General features: G+C 45.2%; 1 protein-coding gene and 1 non-coding gene across 2 annotated transcripts in view; one reads left to right on the top strand and one right to left on the bottom strand.

Annotated features, from left to right (window-relative positions):
- NOL10 (nucleolar protein 10) overlaps positions 1–5,218 on the bottom strand; it is an 83,324-nt gene extending 78,106 nt beyond the window's left edge. The window contains exons 1-3 of the mRNA XM_077844138.1: positions 5,046–5,218; positions 2,419–2,464; positions 167–265 (exon numbers count right to left, since the gene is read on the bottom strand). Of these exons, the coding sequence (XP_077700264.1) occupies positions 167–265; positions 2,419–2,464; positions 5,046–5,111 (211 nt within the window). The 5' untranslated portion in view covers positions 5,112–5,218. The remainder of the gene's footprint in view (positions 1–166; positions 266–2,418; positions 2,465–5,045) is intronic.
- LOC144281449 (U12 minor spliceosomal RNA) lies at positions 1,524–1,670 on the top strand. Its single transcript, XR_013349978.1, has one exon. It is a non-coding gene; the product is annotated as a U12 minor spliceosomal RNA (small nuclear RNA).
- Positions 5,219–20,686: the final 15,468 nt, after the last annotated feature.

Raw genomic sequence — 20,686 nt, 5'->3', positions numbered from 1 at the left:
TGAGAACCTAGGTGATGGGTAAAGAGATGTTTACTATACAATTTTTTCAGTATTTCTGTATGTTTGAAATGGTTTATAATAAAATGTTAAATAAAAAAGTGCCCTTTCCCACCCTAGCATTTCCTACTATAAAATGTATGTAAATCATGTATGTAATGATACTTACCAGTTGCTAAGATATACTGTCCATCTTTTGACACTTTGATAGTGGTGCAAACAGTAGGCATTTCAAAATCCTGAATAAGTTCAATTCTCCTGCGGACATCTACAAAGAGAGGAAGTAAGTAATGGGTTTAACTACCAAGTGCTTATTTTATTTCATAAAAAGACTAAACACATAGAACAATCACTATGAACAGGTCATCAACGTCCCCGTACTTCCGAGCCTTGGGAAAGCACATCAGTACAGACCCACCTATCACATGGGGAGGTTTTTTCTTAGCTCATACATTAGTTTTCTAAGCTTAGTACTTAGTGTACTAAGCCTGCATGAGCAGGGGGGAGGGGCAGAAGGAGAAACAGGCTCCCTGCTGAGCAGGGAGCCCAACATTCCAAGGACCTGAGATAATGACCTGAGCTGAAAGCAGATGGGTAACCCACTCATCCCCCCAAGCACCTCTTATTTTTACTTTTTAAACAGAAGAAGTATCATCACTACTTGAAAAGAAAAATATCCATAATGGTGTGAAACAATCATCCAGTTTCAAAATCTGGATAAAGGGGAAACAACAAACATCATACCACTATTATTACTCAGTCATAGGTAAGACAAAAATCTTTTTTTCCTTCTAAATAATAATAAGTTTAAACCTTTCAAATCTTAAGTTAATGTAAGAAACTGCTACCAAGAAACTGGCACACAGCTGAGCTGAGAGGACCCAGGGTAAAGATTTAGAGCAATCTCTCTGGATCAAAACACAAACATGGATTCTCACACCTGGTTCCCTTTTCTATAAAAATGTGTGGATTCTTGCGAGTTGCTATAGTAACAATGGGTCTACTGCAAGGACTGTTTATGACTCTATGGCACATTACTGCCTTGTTTATTAAATTAAACCCAAATATAAGATTCAAACCAGCTGAGTAGGAATGGCCCACTCGATATGGAAGATACACAATAGTTTTGAGATGGGCTGAAAGAGTCCATGAACAGTTTTTTCCTCTGAGTCATCTAAATCTGTTTTCCTACACACTTGGGTGCTGGAGTAGATGGGGGAATCAGAAGAAATCCAAATCAGTGAACATTACTAGGGCAGCATTCTCATTTTCCTTTGACTCAAAGTTTTCTCATCTAACTTCAGTCCCAGCTATACAAAGCTATCTCTTCCAAGATGCTTGCCTTGGGGTATTTATCTCACACCCAGAAGAAACCCCTTCAATATCTTAGTCTTTGATTTTTAGAGACAAATTTAAACAATATATATGGAAAGTAAATCATCTTTCTTATATGACAAGTTGTGATGGAGAAAATTTAGTGAAAATTTGTTAAAAAAAAAAAAAAAACCAACTCGATCAATGCCTCAATGCCTCAAAGTTATGAGTAAGGAAAATAATTCAGTGTGACACATGAATCCTCACTGTTAATGTGAGATGAATTTTTAAGTGGGTAAAGGTTGCCCCTAAGGTGACCGGCCTACTTTGTGGGATGCCTGGGGGTCACAATCTGCCAGTCCCCCTTTAAAACAAACAAACAACTGATCTTATATTCTTCCCAACCACCATCAATTAAAGAATCAAAATCTTCTGCAATGATCTTTTAATAAAAAAAATTGATACAATGCAGAACAAGGCAATTATGGCACTGCTAGGACAGACTGTCCTCCTTGGGCCTCTTACATTCCTATACATCTTGCTAGGTATGATAAGGCCACAATGCCCCAGCCATGCCTTCACCTGAGCCAGTTCTCTGGGTTAACTATACAGCTAAGAACCTGGACAGGTAACACGTCTCCTCTGGACAAAGCAGGCTTGCTTCTTAATTGCTATAAAAGCAGCGGACTCCCCAAGCTCAGAGTCCCTCAGCTTCAACACAAGCCCCCTGTGTGGCCAGCAGCTGCGGGCTATCTAAGTGGGGGGGACTCAGGGCAAAGAGAACTGACAGCAATATGCTGACATGTCTGCTACCTGCCATGCCACACTGAGTAACAGAGTCCTCATCTCTGACCCAGGAGTCTTGCATCCTCTGCTATTATCCATGAAATAGTAACAGGCTAACTTATTTGGTTATACATAGGTAGAATTAAACCCCACACCCACCGGAACATATCAATTACAGCATAAGGTTTTGTAGATGAAAAAGGGCAAAAAAGCGTATTTTGAGCCATATTTTTGCGAACCTCCACTTAAATGTAACAACAAATGTGTGAAAGCATTATAACATGGATCATGAATATAGCCAAAGTGGGAAAAAATACTTACCGACATCCTTCTTCTGTAGTGCTCTCTTCTTCCTGTCAGAAAGCCACTTAAAGAAAATGAAGAGACAGTTTCAAAACATAACTACTTTGCTTTTCTGCTTACAAAAATGCTCATATTAAAAAAAAATCAAAACATTACAGGAATATATTCACATAGGAAGTGAAAATATTCTCTGCTCCCAACCTTGTTACTATATCCTCTGGATTTTTTTTCTACTACATATTTAGACACATTAGATAATAAATTCTAGAACTACTATGTTTGACACCACAGAAAATGAATTCATCCGGAAGGCAATAAGCCTCAAATATTAGGGATTACAACTAACATATGGGATAACTTTATTCACGTGAAATATTAATCAGTAAAACATTAAAAGGAGAAAGTTTCTTACAGAAACTTTTTTTTTTTTTACAAAGAAGAAAAGTAGATCATCAACTAACCAAACAGCTGATACCTGATAATGAAGAAATGACACTTTTAAGGCAAATTCACTGATGGCACATTTCATTCTGAAATTAATGGAGCTCAGCGCAGCAGGCAGTGTAATTCCAAAGCCCAAGTCTCTCAGGTGGCCCATCAACCACATCCCCACTCAGCTTCTCCCAGTGACAGTCATTTGCACACAGCAGCCCATACTAAAGCCCAACGATGGCTTCCAGCAGCACTAAGGACAACACCCCAACTCCCTACCTCCACCTTCAGGGCCCACCTCTCCAGCCTTACCCACCTCTGCTCTCCCCGCTGGCCAAACACAGCCACACCTACACCTGTGCTTCTTCTGTTTCTCCAACATGCCAAGAGCATTCCAATCTGGAAACACTTAGACTTTCTGTTCTCCCAGCACTGAAAACTCTTTCCCCAGCTTCACACGACTGGCTCCTTTTCCTTATCCAAGCTTCTGCTCCTATACTTCTGGTGGAGAGGCCTTCCACAAAGGCTTTACCCAAAATACTTTCTCTGACCACATTCGCCACGACGCTTTCCTCTACTCACACGTCCCTCAAAACACTTAATCATTATCTGCAGTTGACTCGTTTGTTCACTCATCCTTTATCCCAACAGGGAACTTTGATCTGATGTGTTCTCCGTGCATCCCAACACTCACAACAGGGCTGCCCGCGTGCAGTGACCTCTCAACAAATGTGGGGAATGAACAAAACGAGAAAAGATCATACTGTGTGTGAAGAATAAAACTGGAAGATGAGGAATTACCTAGCCTGAGTTCTGAAAAGAGAGGACAAATCGAATCCCTGACTTCAGGTCTTTCAGGGGCAGACCCCGCAAAGAGCTACATGTATTCTGACTTCTTTTTTTTTTTGTTTTTAAAGGTTTAATTTATTTATTCATGAGAGACACACACAGAGAAAGAGAGAGGCAGAGACACAGGCAGAGGGAGAAGCAGGCTCCATGCAGGGAACCTGATGTGGGACTTGATCCCGGGACCCCAAGATCACGCCCTGGGCTGAAGGCAGTGCTAAACCACTGAGCCACCTGGGCTGCCCTGTATTCTGATTTCTAAGGGCAAGAGTCAAACCCACACCAGCATGCTGTTAAACGACAAGTTTTAAAACCACTATCTAGGGGATCCCTGGGTGGCTCAGCGGTTTAGCGCCGCCTTCAGCCCAGGGCGTGATCCTGGAGTCCCAGGACCCAGTCCGACGTTGGGCTCCCTGCAGGGAGCCTGCTTCTCCCTCTGCCTGTGTCTCTGCCTCTCTCTGTGTGTCTCTCATGAATAAATAAAATCTTTAAACAAATAGATAGATAGATAAGTAAATAAAACCAGTATCTAATCAGTGATCTAAAAACGGAAATCAGCCTCTGCTACAAGTTTCCTCTCGCTGGATGGAAGCAGTTGGACAGAGGCTTGACTGAAACTTTTTTTTTTTAATTTTTTTTTATTTATTTATGATAGTCACAGAGAGAGAGAGAGAGAGAGAGAGGCAGAGACACAGGCAGAGGGAGAAGCAGGCTCCATGCACCGGGAGCCTGACGTGGGATTCGATCCAGGGTCTCCAGGATCGCGCCCTGGGCCAAAGGCAGGCGCTAAACCGCTGCGCCACCCAGGGATCCCTTGACTGAAACTTTTAAGAAGTAAACAAAACAAAACAAAACAAAACAAAACAAAAAAACACCAAGCCTCAGGGCACAGGTGTGTGAGCTTGGATAAGTAGTCACCCTTCCCATCACTGGATCTGTTGCACATTTTAAATATAAGACTATAAAGGAATCACTGTTTTCCCAGCTCCTTCCAATTCCGAGGTCCTAAGGTCCCAAGACTCGATGACATCGAGCTAAGGTCAGCAAGGCTCAGAGATACTGCCCTCTACACCCTAAATTCTGTAACCGATCTGTTCCGTCCTCCGTGCGGCCGAGACTGGGAGCATCCCTCGAAGCCCAAAGGGACGCGTCCTCTGTTCCAGAGAACCCGACAGAAGGTGCAGCGAAGCTGTCCGGCGCCCATCACCCACCCTCGGCACAGCAAGGTCCCCGTCTCCCCGCACCGACCGCCCCCACCCCCGAGTCAGGGGCCGGCCCGGGGGGAGCCTGACAGAGGCCAGGGCCGAGGCCAGGGGCGAGGCCAGGGGCGGCCGCGTCGCCAGGAGGGGGACCCCGAAGCGCCTCACCTCGGGCAGCGACTTGCCGCAGCTGAGGCTGTAAACCTTCACCTCGTTGAGGCTGGACACCTGCATGGTGGGGCAGAGCCGCGGCGCCCCGCGTTCCTCCCAGCGCCCGGGGCCCCGCGCCGCACGCGAGCATCCGGCTCTGAGCGTGGGCCCCGCGCGCCTGGGCGGCGCAGGCGCAGGCGCAGGCGCCGGCTGATGACGCAGCCCCCGCGCCGGAACAGCGCCAGTCTCCGGAAGAAGGAAGTGGCGGGCGGCGGGGAGCGGAGCGGCTGGGTGGACGAGTGGGGCTCTGGCGGGGCGACCCCGGCGCGGGGCAGGAGGGTCGCTCTCTCGCCCCTCCACACCCCTGGCCGTTAGGAAGCCCCTGGAGCCGCCGTCCTGGCCGAGTGTCGCGGTGCTGCCGGGCGACCGGAGGTCTTGGAGGCTGGGTCAAGGGACCCCAGCGGGAGAAGGCGGCCGCGAACCGGTGGACTCGTTTTCTTTTCTTCCCCCCGTTTAGCTATAATACATCGCATATGAGTGCGCTTTACAGCTGGTGTCGGGGGATCCCTGGGTGGCTCAGCGGTTTAGCGCCGCCTTCGGCCCAGGGCGTGATCCTGGAGACCCGGGATCGAGTCCCGCGTCGGGCTCCCGGTGCATGGAGCCTGCTTCTCCCTCTGCCTGTGTCTCTGCCTCTGTGTGAGTGTGTGTGTCTCTAATAAATACAATCTTTAAAACAATGAATAAAGCAGGTGTAGGGGCACCTGGGTGGCTCAGTGGGTGAGCCTCTGCCTTTGGCTCCGGTTGTGATCCTGGGATCAAGTCCCGGCCCCGCGGGACCCTAGGATCCCGACCGGAGCCAAAGGCCAAAGGTTGAGCGCCTGCCTTCGGCGCGGGTCCTGATCGCACAGTCATGGGATCGAGTACCCCCGACAGGCTCCCCTCTGCCTGTGTCTCTGCCTCTCTCTGTGTCTCTCATAAATAAAGAAATGAAATATTTTAAAAAGGGCAGCCCGGTGGCTCCGCAGTTTAGCATCACCTTCAGCCCAGGGCCTGACCCTGGAGTCCCAAGATCGAGTCCCACGTCGGGCTCCCTGCAGGGAGCCTGCTTCTCCCTCTGCCTGTGTCTCTGCCTCTCTCTCTCTCTCTCTCCCTCTCTCTCATGAATAAATAAATATTTTGTAAATCTATTTTTTAAAAAGCCGGTGTAGTAAAAATGTTACTTGCATCTAGATTTGTTTGACATTCATCCACTAAGAAGGGAAAGAAAAAAAAAGGATACTAAGGAAAATTGTAAAAGCAAGGGGTGAAGATCAAGGATGAAGTGCTTTTGAAACTGATGTCTTTGGAGAGGGGTGTGTGACCGGAAGGACAAATACAGCCCCTCGCTACAGCGTTTTCAGAAAGTTGACGAACTCTGTTGGTTGTTCGGTGAGGGAGAAGGCCTCCGAAACTGTTGCCCAGATCCGGGGACTGGAGCATTTTCAGCTTAGATGCAAAGTTAATGGGAAAGTGTAGTTCCAAGCAGTCACACGGGGCCTGTGAAATCTAACAGTACTGCGTCCCTTGCATGTAACCGAGGTGGGTCATTTCGAGCACAGGCTGTATTAGTTTACCCCAGGGGGAAGGCTTCTGGGCTTAGCAATTTTGGTTTTGTTGTAACTATCCTCAAAGTTCCAGTCCAGGTTCTACCTTCTGCTTGAGCGTTTATTTGGAGGAAATGCGCAGGACTGTCATCCCCGTTGGGGAGGCATCGTGCCACAGTTAGGTCATCGGCTCCATAGCAGTAATAAGCCTTGCAAGCAAGTCATAAAAATAGAAGACGCTTATTTTCCAAAATATGCAAGATGATTTCCAAGAAATCTTGAATAATTTTATACGAAAAGGATATTTTATTATTTCCACGAATGTCTTGTAAAAGTCCATTGATTGTAAAACATGATAGTATCTGTCACTTATGAAGTACTATGCGTTAGAAGATATGTAGACCTGTCCTACTAATTTTTTTAAAACATTTATTTAATCCACAAGAGACACAGAGAGAGAGGCAGAGACACAGGCAGAGGGAGAAGCAGGCTCCATGCAAGGAGCCCGATGTAGGACTCGATCCCAAGACTCTGGGATCACGCCCTGGGCCGAAGGCAGGCGCTCAACCGCTGAGCCACCCAGGCGTCCCCTAATTTTTAAAAAGATTTTATTTATTTGAGAGAGACAGCATGAGCAAGAGGAGTGGCAGAGGGACAAGCAGACTGCCTGCGGAGCAGGGAGCCTGAGGCGGGGCTGGATCCCAGGACCCTGACATCACAAACTGAGCCAAAGTCAGACACTTAATTGACTGAGCCACCCAGGCACTCCTATCCTACTAATTTTGGTAATTAAGGGCCGTAGGCCATTTCGCTTTACTTTATAGGGCCCTATTTCCCATGGATGCCTAAATTTGCCTCCTCATTCATTAGCACTGGTTTCATTCTGTTTTTGAATCTTCGTTCATGCTAATCTGAATTCTGGAATGCTCTCTTTTTCACCTTATATCCAGTTTCCACCGCCTCCTCAAAACTCACCTCTTGAATATCTTGTTCTTTCTCTTATGCTCACTGTACTGTATAAGTACCTTTATGGCAACTATATCTTTTTGGTAGATTTTTGTTAGCAATAAACACGGTAATTTAACACACCCTGTAAGGACAATAATAATGAACCTGGATGTAATGCTGTCCTCAAAGCCTAGGCTTGGAGATTTCCTTCAAGTGCTCTGGTTTCCTTAAATCACCATGACTTCTCGAGGCTAACTAAAATGGCATTTTTCAAGAGCCCATAAAGCATCTTCCTTTATTAAACTTGGGACAGTCTCCTTTAGAACATGTCCTTCATTCTTTTATCTTCTCCCTCTCTCATTTTTATTACCATAGGAAAATGTTAATATATTTGAAAGTATAATACCATACCAGCTTCAACAGCTCACATGTGACCCAGCATGCTTCCATTGTACCCTCACACTCCCTCTTCTTGGGTTAGTTTGAATGATTTTGTGTAAATCCACGGCAATTATCTTTGAGGGTTGTATTGTACGTGTCTGACCACCCCATCCATCTAGACTCGGTGGCAGCACTGGGCCTTAATTCATCTCTGGGTTCCCTGGGCCAACCCAGTGCCTAGTGTGTAGCACACTTTCAGTAGATATCTCTTCATTGAAATGAATCAATTAATTTATCACTGCTCATCCTGACCCAAAGTCCTAATTCTTTCATCTGTACATTGCGGCCTTATTAAAAACAGTGTATCTCTATGCCAGATGATTACTGTTTCAGATACGTCCATTTCTATTTCTTGTGTCTCCAACAAGAAATGTCAGAGTCAGAAACCACACAGGAGGGAACACAGTGTTTCCTGCAAGATAAAACAAGGTGTTCTTGGTTCCTCAAAGCCAACACAACTCCCTCCCCACCGTCACTAGCCTGAGGGGCTTACTGACTATGACTGCACTCTAGGTTGCTTTCCACGGAGGACAGAACTGCAAAGCAGGTGTTTCTCCAGTGTTTCTAGTATCATCTATAACACAAACGCTTCTGAGGATATAATGAACTGTGAATGTAATGCTTACTAGATGCCTGTGCTTGGAGCTAAGAGCATAGACTGTAGAGCCAGATTGGAGCCAGATCCTGATTCTCCCACTGGCTACCCAGAGAGAGCCTAGAGCTACAGTGAGCGAACCTAATCTCTCCCTGCCTCTGTTTCCGCATTTGAAAAATAAAGATAATATTAGGACCTACTTCAGAGGGCTGTTGTAATTTTTTTTAGAATTTATTTATTCATGAGAGAGACAGAGAGAGAGAGAGAGAGAGAAGCGGCTCCACACAGGGAGCCCGATGTGGGACTTGATCCCGGGTCTCCAGGATCACGCCCTGGGCCAAAGGCAGGCACAAACTGCTGAGCCACCCAGGGACCCCCATGTAATTTTTTTTTTAAATGAGCAGATGCCATAAATCATGGAGTCCAGGATATATATTCTTAACATTCCTGAAGTGAAGGTCTGTCTTCTGTGTCATGCATGTTTAGTTGACGGTGTTTTTTCCTGTAGTGGTACTTTAGCTAATGGTGTGTCTTACAGTTAATGGGCTTATATTTCTTTATTTCTTCTTTTTTTAAGATTTTATTTATTTATTCATGAGAGACACAAAGAGAGGCAGAGACATAGGCAGAGGGAGAAACAGGCTCCATACAGGGAGCCTGATACGGGCCTCAATCTAGGTACTCCTGGATCACACCCTGAGCCAAAGGCAGATGCCCAACCGCTGAGCCACCCAGGCATCCATCTTTCTTCTTTTCTTTCTTTCTTTCTTTCTTTCTTTCTTTCTTTCTTTCTTTCTTTCTTTCTTTCTTTCTTTCTTTCTTACATAGATTCCATGCCCTATGTGGGCCTCGAACTCACAACCCTGAGATCTACCAACTGATCCAGCCAGGCGCCCCCTTGGGCTTTGAGATTCAATAAAATACAGTACAGTTGGAGCACTCCAAACAGCACCTGACATGGTGAAAAAACAGCACCTGACATGGTGAAAACTATGCATTACTTGCTATTATCTAGTCCTGGGAACCAAAATATTTAAAACTATTTAAGAGAAAAAGAGCTAAATGTAGGCTCCATATTTGGAGCCATGAAGCCTAACTTAAATGTTCTGTTTTATTAGTTGCCATTTCAGAAACTTTCAAGCAATCTCCAAGATTCCTCTTTAATTCTCTACCTCCATTGCCAATTGGTCTCCAAATCCTTTTGATTCTACTTTTCAGATGTCAGATTCATTCTTCTCTGTTGCCATCGTGCCATAAGAGTTCAAAGCTTCATCCTCTCTCACCCAGCCCCTTATAATCCTTTTCTCTGGTCTCTGTCTCCCCCAGGGGACAAAACCATCTCTAATGGGAAAATCTGATCACATTACACTCCAATTCAAAACTCTTTAGTTTTCCCCAAACCTAGAAGAATACATCTGCCTACTTTTGCTGACCTCTCTGGCCTTCCAGTCACAGTACCTGATGCTGCCCCTCACCCACTAGACTCTCTAAGCTGAACTACTTACAGCTTGAAAAATACAAGACCCTCTCCTGCCACTCCTGCTCTTCTGACTTTTTTCAACTCCCTCTCTCTGGAAACCTCAGTAACTCCCATTCATCCTTCTTCATCTCTAGGAGGCCTTAAAATATCTAAGTTCTCATCAAACATTGTATAGAATCTCACTGCAGTGTTTCTTAAGCTGCACTTAACCTGGTACTTCTGGCTGTATTCTTTAAAAGAAAAAACTTTAGGATTTAAAAAAAATTTCAATGATAGTCTTTTTAATAATTGATTTAAGCGTATCTGATTATCTGGTTGGCCATCTTCTGAAAGAAGTTCAGTGTCAGTGCCAGGTTTGCATTTCGTTTACAGTTCACTGATGCCACGTGTCACTACTTTCATTGTCTTGGCTCAGTGATTAGGAGAGGAGGATGGTATGAAGTAATATGATAGGGACAAGTTTGAGCCAAGTAAAAGTCCAGTGATGTCATGGCCTGCTGTGTGAAAGAAGGTTTTACAGTTCGTCAAATAGAGAACAATGATGGGAAGAATCAAATCAACTTGGTCAGGTAGGGGCAGGGAATGCAAAAGAATTCATGCAATGAAAAAAAAAATTCATGCAATGCTATATATTCCTTTAACAAAGTGGCAAATGGTTTTCACCAAAACAGTATCTATCATCATAGTAAATGAATTTGAATCACATTGGTTTGAACTTTTAACATTTTGCTTGAAAATAACGTATAGGTTTATTCTGCTGTATAGTAATGCAAGAGCTAAAACCACAATAAACTTATAGCTGGCTTTATATTTACACATCTTCAAGTCAAACATTAAAAAAAAAAAGTCCTAATTGCAATGCAGTGTTCTGCATTGGACCCTGGAACAGAAGGAGCACATTAATGGAAGAATTAGGAAAATTTGAATAAAATCTGTAGTTTAGTTAATAGTATTGCATCAGGAACACCTGGGTGGCTCAGTGGTTGAGCGTCTGCCTTCGGCTAAGGTCATGATCCCGGGAACCTGAGATCGAGTCCTGCATCAGGCTCCACGCAGGGAGCCTGCCTTCTCCCTCTGCCTGTGTCTCTGCCTCTCTCTGTGTCTCTCATGAGTAAATAAATAAACATTTTTTTAAAAAAATAGTATTGCACCAGTATTAACTTCTTAGTTTTGATAAACATGCCATGGTTGTGTAAGACAGTAAGAGTAGGGCACCTAGAAGAAGTGCATATGGGAACTCTCTGTGGTGTATTTACAACCTTTCCATACATCTAAAATTATTTCAAAATAAATATGTTTTTTTAAATAAGCCAAGCCAATATTGAGAGTGAGATTTCTTTTCCCCTTACCTGAATGATCATTACTTAAGGTTGAAGAATTTGTAATTTTTTATCTACTTAACCATATCTCCATAGATTCCTAAGCTGCAATTTCAGCATCAGATCTGTGATGAATTGAAAGTGTCTCACCCCATGTAGATGCTGCTAAGTGTATGTTGCAAGAATTAATAAGAATAAAATCACCAACTTCACTGCGAGGACAGTAAGCTTTCTAATTTAATGCTTTATACAAGTCTCCTCTCTTAATCTTCACCAAAACCTATGGAGGAGGCAGTATTAATTGTCTCATATTACAAAAGATGTTAATAATTGTTCAATTTATGTAAAGGAGTATGTGAGATGTTGAAAATACCGCTTTCTCAACTTTTCTGTAGGTTTGAAAGTTTTAAAAGAAAAACAAACTTGTCCCAGGTTGCATAAGAGAGATGGGATGCACCCTGCCTGAGTGACTGTGGACCTCGCCCTCCCCCTCCTAGCTGAGCCCTTCCCCGCCCAGGATTCCACGTCTGCCCGTCTCCCTGCTTCTCTGCATCATCACTTAGGTTTGCCCATAAACCATGGAACAATTTTCCATATCTTAAAAATGCCATTAGTTTTCTCTTGCTCTCTAAGAAACTACCACAAACTGAGTGGCTTAAAACAACATAAATATTGACTAAACAGCTATGTATAGGTCAGATCTGGCATGGAATGGCTGGGTTTCCTGGTTCAAGGCACCACAAGGCAGAAACAAAGGTGGCAGCCAGGCTGAGTTCTGGTCAGGAGGCTCTGGGGAAAAATCAGCTTCCAAGATCATTCTTGTCAGCCGAATTCGTTCCCTTGCAGTTGAGATCCCTTGTTTTTCTTGCTGGCTGTCATCTGGGGGCCACTCTTGGCTCCCAGAGGCTGATCTCAGATCCCTCCTCCATGACCCCCAGAGGCACCTCACAATCTGGATGCTTGCATTCTTTCAGGCCACTCAGTGTGGTCCCTCTGATGTCTTCCTCTGTGCCCAACAGAGAAAATTCTTCTAAAGGGCTTGTGTGAGTTAGTGAGGTCCTACTGCAAGATCAACTGATTAGTAACCTTAATTACACCTGCAAAAATCTCTTTTGCTACATAACAATATCCTATCACATGCACAGGGGAAGGAATCATGGAAAAGTGAAGGTCAATGGGTCATTTTAGATTACTGCTGACCACACCTGGATAGTCATCGCCACTGCCACCAATGCCAGCATCCAGGGCAAGTTGTCTTTCCTGCTGAGGGAGAAGACAGTCACTTCTTCCATGCAAAGGAGTCCTGGCATACAGGAGAGAGAGAGAGAGAGAGAGAGAGCGCGCGAAAGAAAGAAAGCAGGGAGAGGGGCAGAGGGAGAGGAAGAGAGAATCCCAAGCAGATTCCCCACTGAGTGTGGAGCCCAACACAGGGCTCAATTCCACAACCCATGAGATCATAACCTGAGCTGAAACCAATAGTCGGAGGCTTAGCTGACTGAGTTACCTGGGGTTCTAGTTTTTTTTTATTATGTTTAAATCCACAAATGTCCAATGGCAAAATAAACTATAGAACATTTGACCACAGAAACGTATTCCCTAGTTTTGACACGTAATAGGTGCTCATTGTCTGTTGAGTGCATAAATAAACGAATAACCAAATTAAAAATGGTTAAAGCCCTATGCATGTTATTAAGAAAATAACATTTCATAAACGTTATTGATATAAATTTATTATTGTCTTCATTAGTATTATTAACATGGGCATTTAACGGTCTTCAGTGAACCTGTACCTACATTAAGGATAAAGTTAAACTGGACTTCAGATTAAGTCGGGTCGTTTTGTTTGCTTGTCAGCTTTATGTGGTGGGGGGGGTAGAGGGAGGGAGTTATCTTATTTCCATAAGATAATAGAATCCTGCCCTGAAGTCTCCTTCTGTTTTCTTTCCTTTCTCCCTCCCCCTTCTCATACATTCATCAGCCAAACATTTATTGGACCTGCTGCCGGGCCTTGTGCACGTTAGGAATAAAAGCCTGCACAGGATATAGCCCAAACTGCTAATGAACCCTGGAGAGGGAGAAATCCAACCAGGGAAGCTGAGCAGTAAAACAGGAAGACTTCTTGCACTTGATCAAAAATACCCTCACTGGGACCTGTGCCCCAAACCAGACCACAATCATCACCCCACACCCAGCCTCAGACAGTGAGATGCTACTTCACTACACATTTCCTCCTCAATCACTTACATTTTGTATAAAGAATACCAAATATGGGGGGTGCCTGGGTGGCTCAGTGGTTGAGCGTCTGCCTTCAGCTCAGGTCGTGATCCCAGGGTCCTGGGATCGAATCCTGCATCGGGGTCCCCGAAGGGAGCCTGCTTCTCCCTCTGCCTGTGTCTCTGCCTCTCTCTCTGTGTCTCTCATGAATAAATAAAAAAAACTTTTTTAAAAAAAGAATACCAAATATGAATGTTCATGCATTTCCAGCTTATTTGGAAGGGGATATTTGGAGTATTTAACATATGAGCTCCTTTAAATAAGAACAGATGCTTACTGAAAATGAGCACAGGGTGAGTATAGCATACAGAATACAAACAGGTGACTTCTGTGCCTGAAAGCTTATCATGACCTCTCCTTATGACGGAGTTGCTGGCTGACACTGTGGGCACAGGCAAATTCATTTTGTCAGAGCTCACAATGTTCTGATCTCAGCGGGCCTTACGCATAGCTGTTTGTTGACTTACTTTCCAAGACTAAGTAACTGGACTACAATACTACAATACAATGTTCTGTCTTCTGAGACCATTTAAAATGATGAGATTATACCAAAGGACAAAAGCCATTGATTTTAGGAAAAAGCAACTCATTTTCTGGATGATTTGCCTGGGCCCTCTAAAGCTCTACGGCTTCCTGCGCTATAGAAACAGAAACAGTTACAAGTGTGAGATGTGCAAAGGACCCGTGCAGTCACACAGGGCCCTGCACTCAGAAAAGCCTTATTCTTGGCTTAACACTCTGCTGTCACCATCTTGAAATCCTTAATAAGTTTTGAACAAGGGCCCCCTACATTAGATACCTTATCCTGTGTACAGGGCATAATGAGCATATCAAGGAAGGCCCCCTAACTCATTTGGTGGGCGTGGGGAGGCTCTCAGATAGAGGAAGGCACAGGGGATATCAGGAAATGCCGCTGACAGGGTGGGAAAGAGCCAGATCGTGCACATGGTGCATTTCAAGTTAAGGTGGTTGGGACCACATTTTGGAGCTAATGAGCTTTGAGCCAGAGTGGCATGGTCAGATCTGCAAAGGATTCTCTCTGAGGCTGCTGTGCAAGCTGGCTTTGCAGAGTGCAGCTAGGTAAGCAGTGATTGCAATTCTCTAGCTGAGTAAGGGGGAAGGCCTGCATTCTGCATGTTCTACTACATTCTCACAGTAGTGGGGAAAGGTAAGAATGGATCCAGCATATATTTAGGGAGAAAAATAAGCAGGCCTCAGTGATTATTGCTGAGGCTAAGAGAGAGGGCCAAATTCAGGGCACCTCCCAGTTTCAGGGGCAGGCATGATATCACACAGTATAAGAGCAGGTTGGGGAGGGGTGGGAGAGATACATAAATAATTCAAGATGAGATTTATTGTTAAAATGTCCACTCTCATCACATTAATCTATGGATTCAATGCATTCCTCATCAAAAGCCCAGGGGGCTTTTTTTTTTTCTTTTGGTAGAAATTGACAAGCTGATCCTAAAATGTGTAGAAATACAAAGTTTTCTTTCAAAACACTTTTGGGGAAAAAAAGAGTTAGAAAACTTACACTACCTGATTTTAAGATATACTGTAAAACTACGGTAATCAAGATAGTTGAGCTTCTAGAATAAGAATCAGCAAACAGATCACAGACGAGAATAAAAAGCCCACTAATAAACCCTAGTTTATGTAATCATCTGATTTTTCAACAGTGGCACCAAAGCAGTCCAATGAGGAGAGGAAATTTTTTGCAACAAATGGTGCTGGGGTAACTGGATCTCCAGGTGGGGAAAAGCTTACCTTGAGTCCTACTTCGTACCATACCAAAAAAAAAAAGAATTCAAAAGTGATCATAAATCTCAACATCAAAGTTGAACCATTAAGATTTTAAAAGGAAACACAGGAGAGTATCTTGTGACTTGGGATAGGCAGAGCTGCTTCAGTCACAAAAAGAATCTGTAATCATAAAAGAAAAATTGATGAGTTAGACGTCATCAAAAATTAGAAATTTCTGACCATCAAGAGACATGGTTAAAATGAATAAGCAAAATACAAGCTGGGAGAAAACAATCATAACATATATGCCAAAAAGGACTGGTATCTAGCATATATAAAGTGCTCCTACAACTCAATAATGAAAAAAAATCTAATAAAAATGTATTAATAGAGTAATGACCAAAAAGCACATGCATGTGTCTTCTACATATTTAGTCATCAGAGAAATGCTAGTTAAAACCACAATGAGATATCATTAAAATTAAATTTTCACTTCAGAAAACCATTTAGAATTATCTACATAAGTTGAACCTATGTAAACCAAGACCCACTGATTTCACTCCCAGACACGTCTTCAAATGCAATGTGAACAACATGTGCACCAAAAGACACTTACCAGAATGTTCACAAATGCTTTCTTCCTAATAACCCCAAACTTGAAACAGAAGTTCACCAAAATACAAAGTGCAATGACCAACAATGAACACTGTCAATTAAGAATGAATGAACTAGGGACACCGGGGTGGCTCAGCGGTTAAGTGTCTGCCTGTAGCTCAGGGCATGATCCCAGAGTACCAGGATCGAGTCCCATATTGGGCTTCCTGCATGGAGCCTGCTTCTCCCTCTGCCTATGTCTCTGCCTCTGTGTGTGTGTGTGTGTGTGTGTGTGTGTGTGTGTGTGAGTCTCATGAATAAATAAATAAAATCTTAAAAAAAAAAAAAGAATGAATGAACCATTGCTCCACCCAAGAACACAAACTCTCAGAAGCATCATGTGGGATGGTTGCCAAGGAAATGGTAAGGGTAGAGTTTACTGCAGCAGACCAGGAGGGCTCTGCTCCCCTACACACACTTTCCCTTGCAGGCAACAGTACGTGTGCAGGGTGGTAAGGAAGCAAAAGCCAGGCCTGAGGAAGTAAAGCTTCCTGACAGGAAGAGAAGAGAGGTTGGGTGGTGGCCACAGGGGATTCGGGGACCAAGGAGGACGGTTTCAGGACAGGAGGTGATTGAGCTTGTTTGCAAGCTGAGGGAAGGATCTGTAGGGTGACCATGTGAAGATAAAAGGGAACAACTGATGGGAGAGACGGGGCTCCGGGTGAGCAGGGACCTGTCACATCCTCTGAGACAATTTTTAAAAAAGGTGGCAGTGGCAGCAGGGGGTGCAGAGGGTGAAACATTCATAGACTGGAAGGCATATGACACCTGAGGGGGTCACTTTCCTTGAAGTAAGAGGCAAAGTCATCTACAGAATGAAGGCTGCAAAGCCCAGGGGAGGGACCCCAGCAGAAGGGCAATGGGAAGCTCGCTAAATCCCTTTGACGGTTATGATCCCTTTACTGTCTCCCCATTGTGGGTAAGGTCCCTGAGAGCGGGGACCCTGCCTGTCCTGTTGATGACTATCCTGACCCGTGGGAGGTGCTCAGGGCATAGCTGTGGAATGAGTGAACAGGCGAGTGACCCAAAGAAAGGGACCGCTGGGGGGTGGGGGGTGTCAAGTGCCAAGAGCAGTGGGGGTCAGACTTCAGTGGAGCTCCCTCCAGCCCTGCTCAGCTGCCGCGTGGGGATGGTGGCAACCTTACAGAGTGGAGGGGCCTGGGGTTTGCTGAGCAAGGTGGGGCGATCCGCGATCCGCGGCAAGAGCCGGGGACGAGAGAACAAGGGTGCAGGTGAGATGGAAGTTCAGGCAGTCGGTCCTCCAAGGGCCGGTGACAGGCGTGCTTACGTGTGCGCATGCACAAGAGCAGGTGTGAGTGCCTGAGTGTGCATGTGCGTGTGTGCAAGCACATGAGCACTGTGAGCATGTGCATGCATGTGTGTGTGCATGTGAGTACGTGTGTGAGCGTGCGCTGTGGGCCATGCAGTGGGAGTCGGACAGGGGACAAGGAGGACAGCCGGCTGTGCTGAGGGGCTGGCAGTATCTAAGCATTCAGATGTGGAGGAGCTTCCGGGGTGGGGGGCAAGGTGCAGGGCGTGGCCACAGGAGTGGGAGCTGAGGGACAGAAAGGGAAGGTCCTTGGAGGGGAAGAGCTCCAGGTGCTCAGAGGTGGGGGGGGTGTCCATGGGGACACTCGAGCCATGCATCCTGGGCTGCAGAGAAATTTCACTGAGGAAGGGGGAGTGACCAGATGATGACATTTCACTCACTCATCACATTTCTTTCATTCATTCATTCATTCATTCATTCATTCAGGAAATACTGCTGATTAGCTTCACCCTGCAGTGAAGCAGGCAGATACCGGTCTTTCCCTGATGGGTGTTGTCATGTCTAAGGACGTATCATCACGGACACACGTCTCTGCTTTCTCTTGTCCCTTCCTAGGAGGGGCAGAGGGCGGTGGGCAGCTGGGGGTCAGGAGCCTCAGCAGGGAGGGGCTTCTGCACAGTCACTATCTCGGAGGCATCTGGGGGTCTCCCCACAGGTGTCCTCAGGGGAGGGTCGTGGTGGGAGGCAGAGGAAGGCTGACATGCAGATTGTCTGCTTGCTGGGGATGTTGGCTCCCAGGATCCCTGGGCCTTTAGGACCAGAAGGAGGATCCTGAGTACTCCGGGAAGAACAGAGAGAGGAGAGCAGGGTGGGGAGAAGTGGGGATGACCAGGAGGTTGGCAGGCCAGGACGCGCTCGCCCAAGAAATGAGGGTTCCCAAGGGCCTCTCCAAACCCATGGATACGGGGCTCAGGCTCATACCCAGCCTGGACTCTGCCTAGAGATTTCACTCTTGGCCTTACCAACACCTCAAAATCCCTGCTTTATAAGTTGGTGTGTGTGAACTGCTTCACTTTGTCCACAGGTTCAGCAGACTTCCATAAAGCAGAGACTTGTGGGAGTTTTGTGCTGCTCTTCCATGCTGGTGGAGAACCATTGCTCCTCTGTAACATCCTGGTTCAAAATTACCTATGATTGTGCTGCTGGTTTTTTCAAATGAACAGGCCTTGAAAACAATGATGTGCTTTAAAAAGATGGCATGTTATTTAGCTCGTTCTATGTTATTTCATCTCGGTGTCAGTGTGCCACTCCTGCCAGGTAAATCCACGGGGGAGAGGAGGTCGTGCATTTCAGCACAAATGTTCACAGGTGCGTGTAGTAGTTCTAAAACAGATCTTTACAACCTCTTTAAGTGTTGGGTAGCAGTCTCATCTGCACCCTAGGGAACCTCCCACAATGTCCTCCCAAGGTGCTGGGGTGAAGGGACAAGGATGAAGGGATGGGCTACCTCCTCTACTGTTGTCATCTGCTCATCTGCCTGTAAAATCCACACCCCACCTCCACCGGCCTCTGGCTAAGCATAAATCTCTTCAATAAGCCATGTGGGATAACCAGAGCACAAGCCTTCCTGGGGCCCCACTCCATGTGGAACACTGTGTCCAGACCAGGGGCACAGACATGATTCGGATCAAGAGGACCTGGATTGTCCCCAAAGCTGACTGCAGCGGGGTTTGGGGCAAGGCTTGTCCCTCCAACCACCTACACAGTGGCTTGCTCCCCAAAAACGTTGGCAGTGCAGTGCTGAGATCAAGACAGAGCTCGAGCATTCAGAGACTGACATTCCTGACCTCTGAAGTTATTGGGCGCAGCGTGGGTCTTAGGTTCATAGTTCTGGCAATGTTTATCAGCAGTGTATGAATCAAGGATATATTATTCATGGCAATGAATATATGCTTATGAAATAATTAAATATCTGAGTGGTATACTCATTAAATGTAATCTTTTTTCAAGAGAATTATGAGTATCCACTTATTAAACATTTCCCGGCAACCTACTCTGTGCCAGGCGCCGTGCTGGGTGTTGACGACGCAGAGAAGAGTGAGGTGTCTTTCCTGGCCTCTACTGGCTCACGGCCCAGCCATGGGCCTGATGAGTGACCCACGACCACAGCCTGATGCCCTGCAAGCCATGAAGAGAGGGATAGGAGATGCCAGTTGGTACAGAAATCCAATCAAGGACCTGGAAGGGTTTCACAGGCCGGTCGTGCTTGAGCAGACCTGTTTGCTTTTAGGCTGCCTTTTTTTTTTTGTACGTGGTATTTGCAGCTGCTTTCCTTTTTTAAAGTAGCTTTATTGAAATATAATTCACATACCATATAATTTTCAGTATATTCATAGAGTTGTGCTATCATCACTGCAATTAGTTTACCTGTTCATGACCCCACAAGGAAACTCTATATCCATTAATAGTCATATTCCATTTTTTCCCAACCCTTCCCACCCCTCAGCTCTAGGCAACTACTCATCTACCTTCTGCCTCAATGGACTGGCCCATTCTAGACATTTTATATAAAGGAAATCATATAATACATGGTCTTTTGTGACCTAGCATCATGTTTTCAAGGTTCATCCACAGCGAAGCCTGTGTCTACACCCCATTCCTTGTCACTGCCGAGTAATATTCTATTGTATGGACGTAACACAGGTTATTTGTCTCTTCACCGGCTGATGGACAGTTGGGTTGTTTCTACTTTTTGGCTATTATGAATAATACTGTTATTAACACACATGTCCAAGTTTTTTGTGTGGACAGTGTTTTCATTTCTTTAGTATGTACCTAGGACTGGTATTGCTGAGCCATCTGGGGTAGCATTTAAGGAATTGCCAAACTGTTTTCTAAAGTGGTTGCAGCATTTATATTTCCACCCCCAGCGTTTGAGTGTTCCAATCCATCTACACCCTTGTCAACACTTGTTTTTTTTCTTTCTTTAAAATTTTATTTATTTGTTTGTTTGTTTATTTTGATGGGGAGAGAGGCAAAGGGAGAGAGAGACAGAAAATCCCAAGCAGGATCCACACTCACCGCAGGGCCCTACACAGGGCTCCATCTTCAGATCCTGAGATCATGACCTGAGCTGAAATCAAGAAGTAGATGCTTAACCGACTAAGTCACTCAGATGCTCCATTGTTTTCTTTTTCTTTCTTTCTTTCTTTCAATAATAGCCAACTTGTGTGTATGAAGTGGTATCTCATAGTGATTTCTTTTTTGTCGTGATCCCAGTGTCCCGGGATGGAGTCCCACATCAGGGTCCCCACAGGGAGCCTGCTTCTCCCTCTGCCTATGTCTCCACCTC

The sequence above is a fragment of the Canis aureus genome, chromosome 12 (genome assembly GCF_053574225.1).
Source record: "Canis aureus isolate CA01 chromosome 12, VMU_Caureus_v.1.0, whole genome shotgun sequence".
In the NCBI taxonomy this organism is placed as follows: Eukaryota; Metazoa; Chordata; class Mammalia; order Carnivora; family Canidae; genus Canis; species Canis aureus.
Note: the sequence above shows the minus strand (reverse complement) of the source record. Positions and strands in the feature narration are given on the sequence as shown.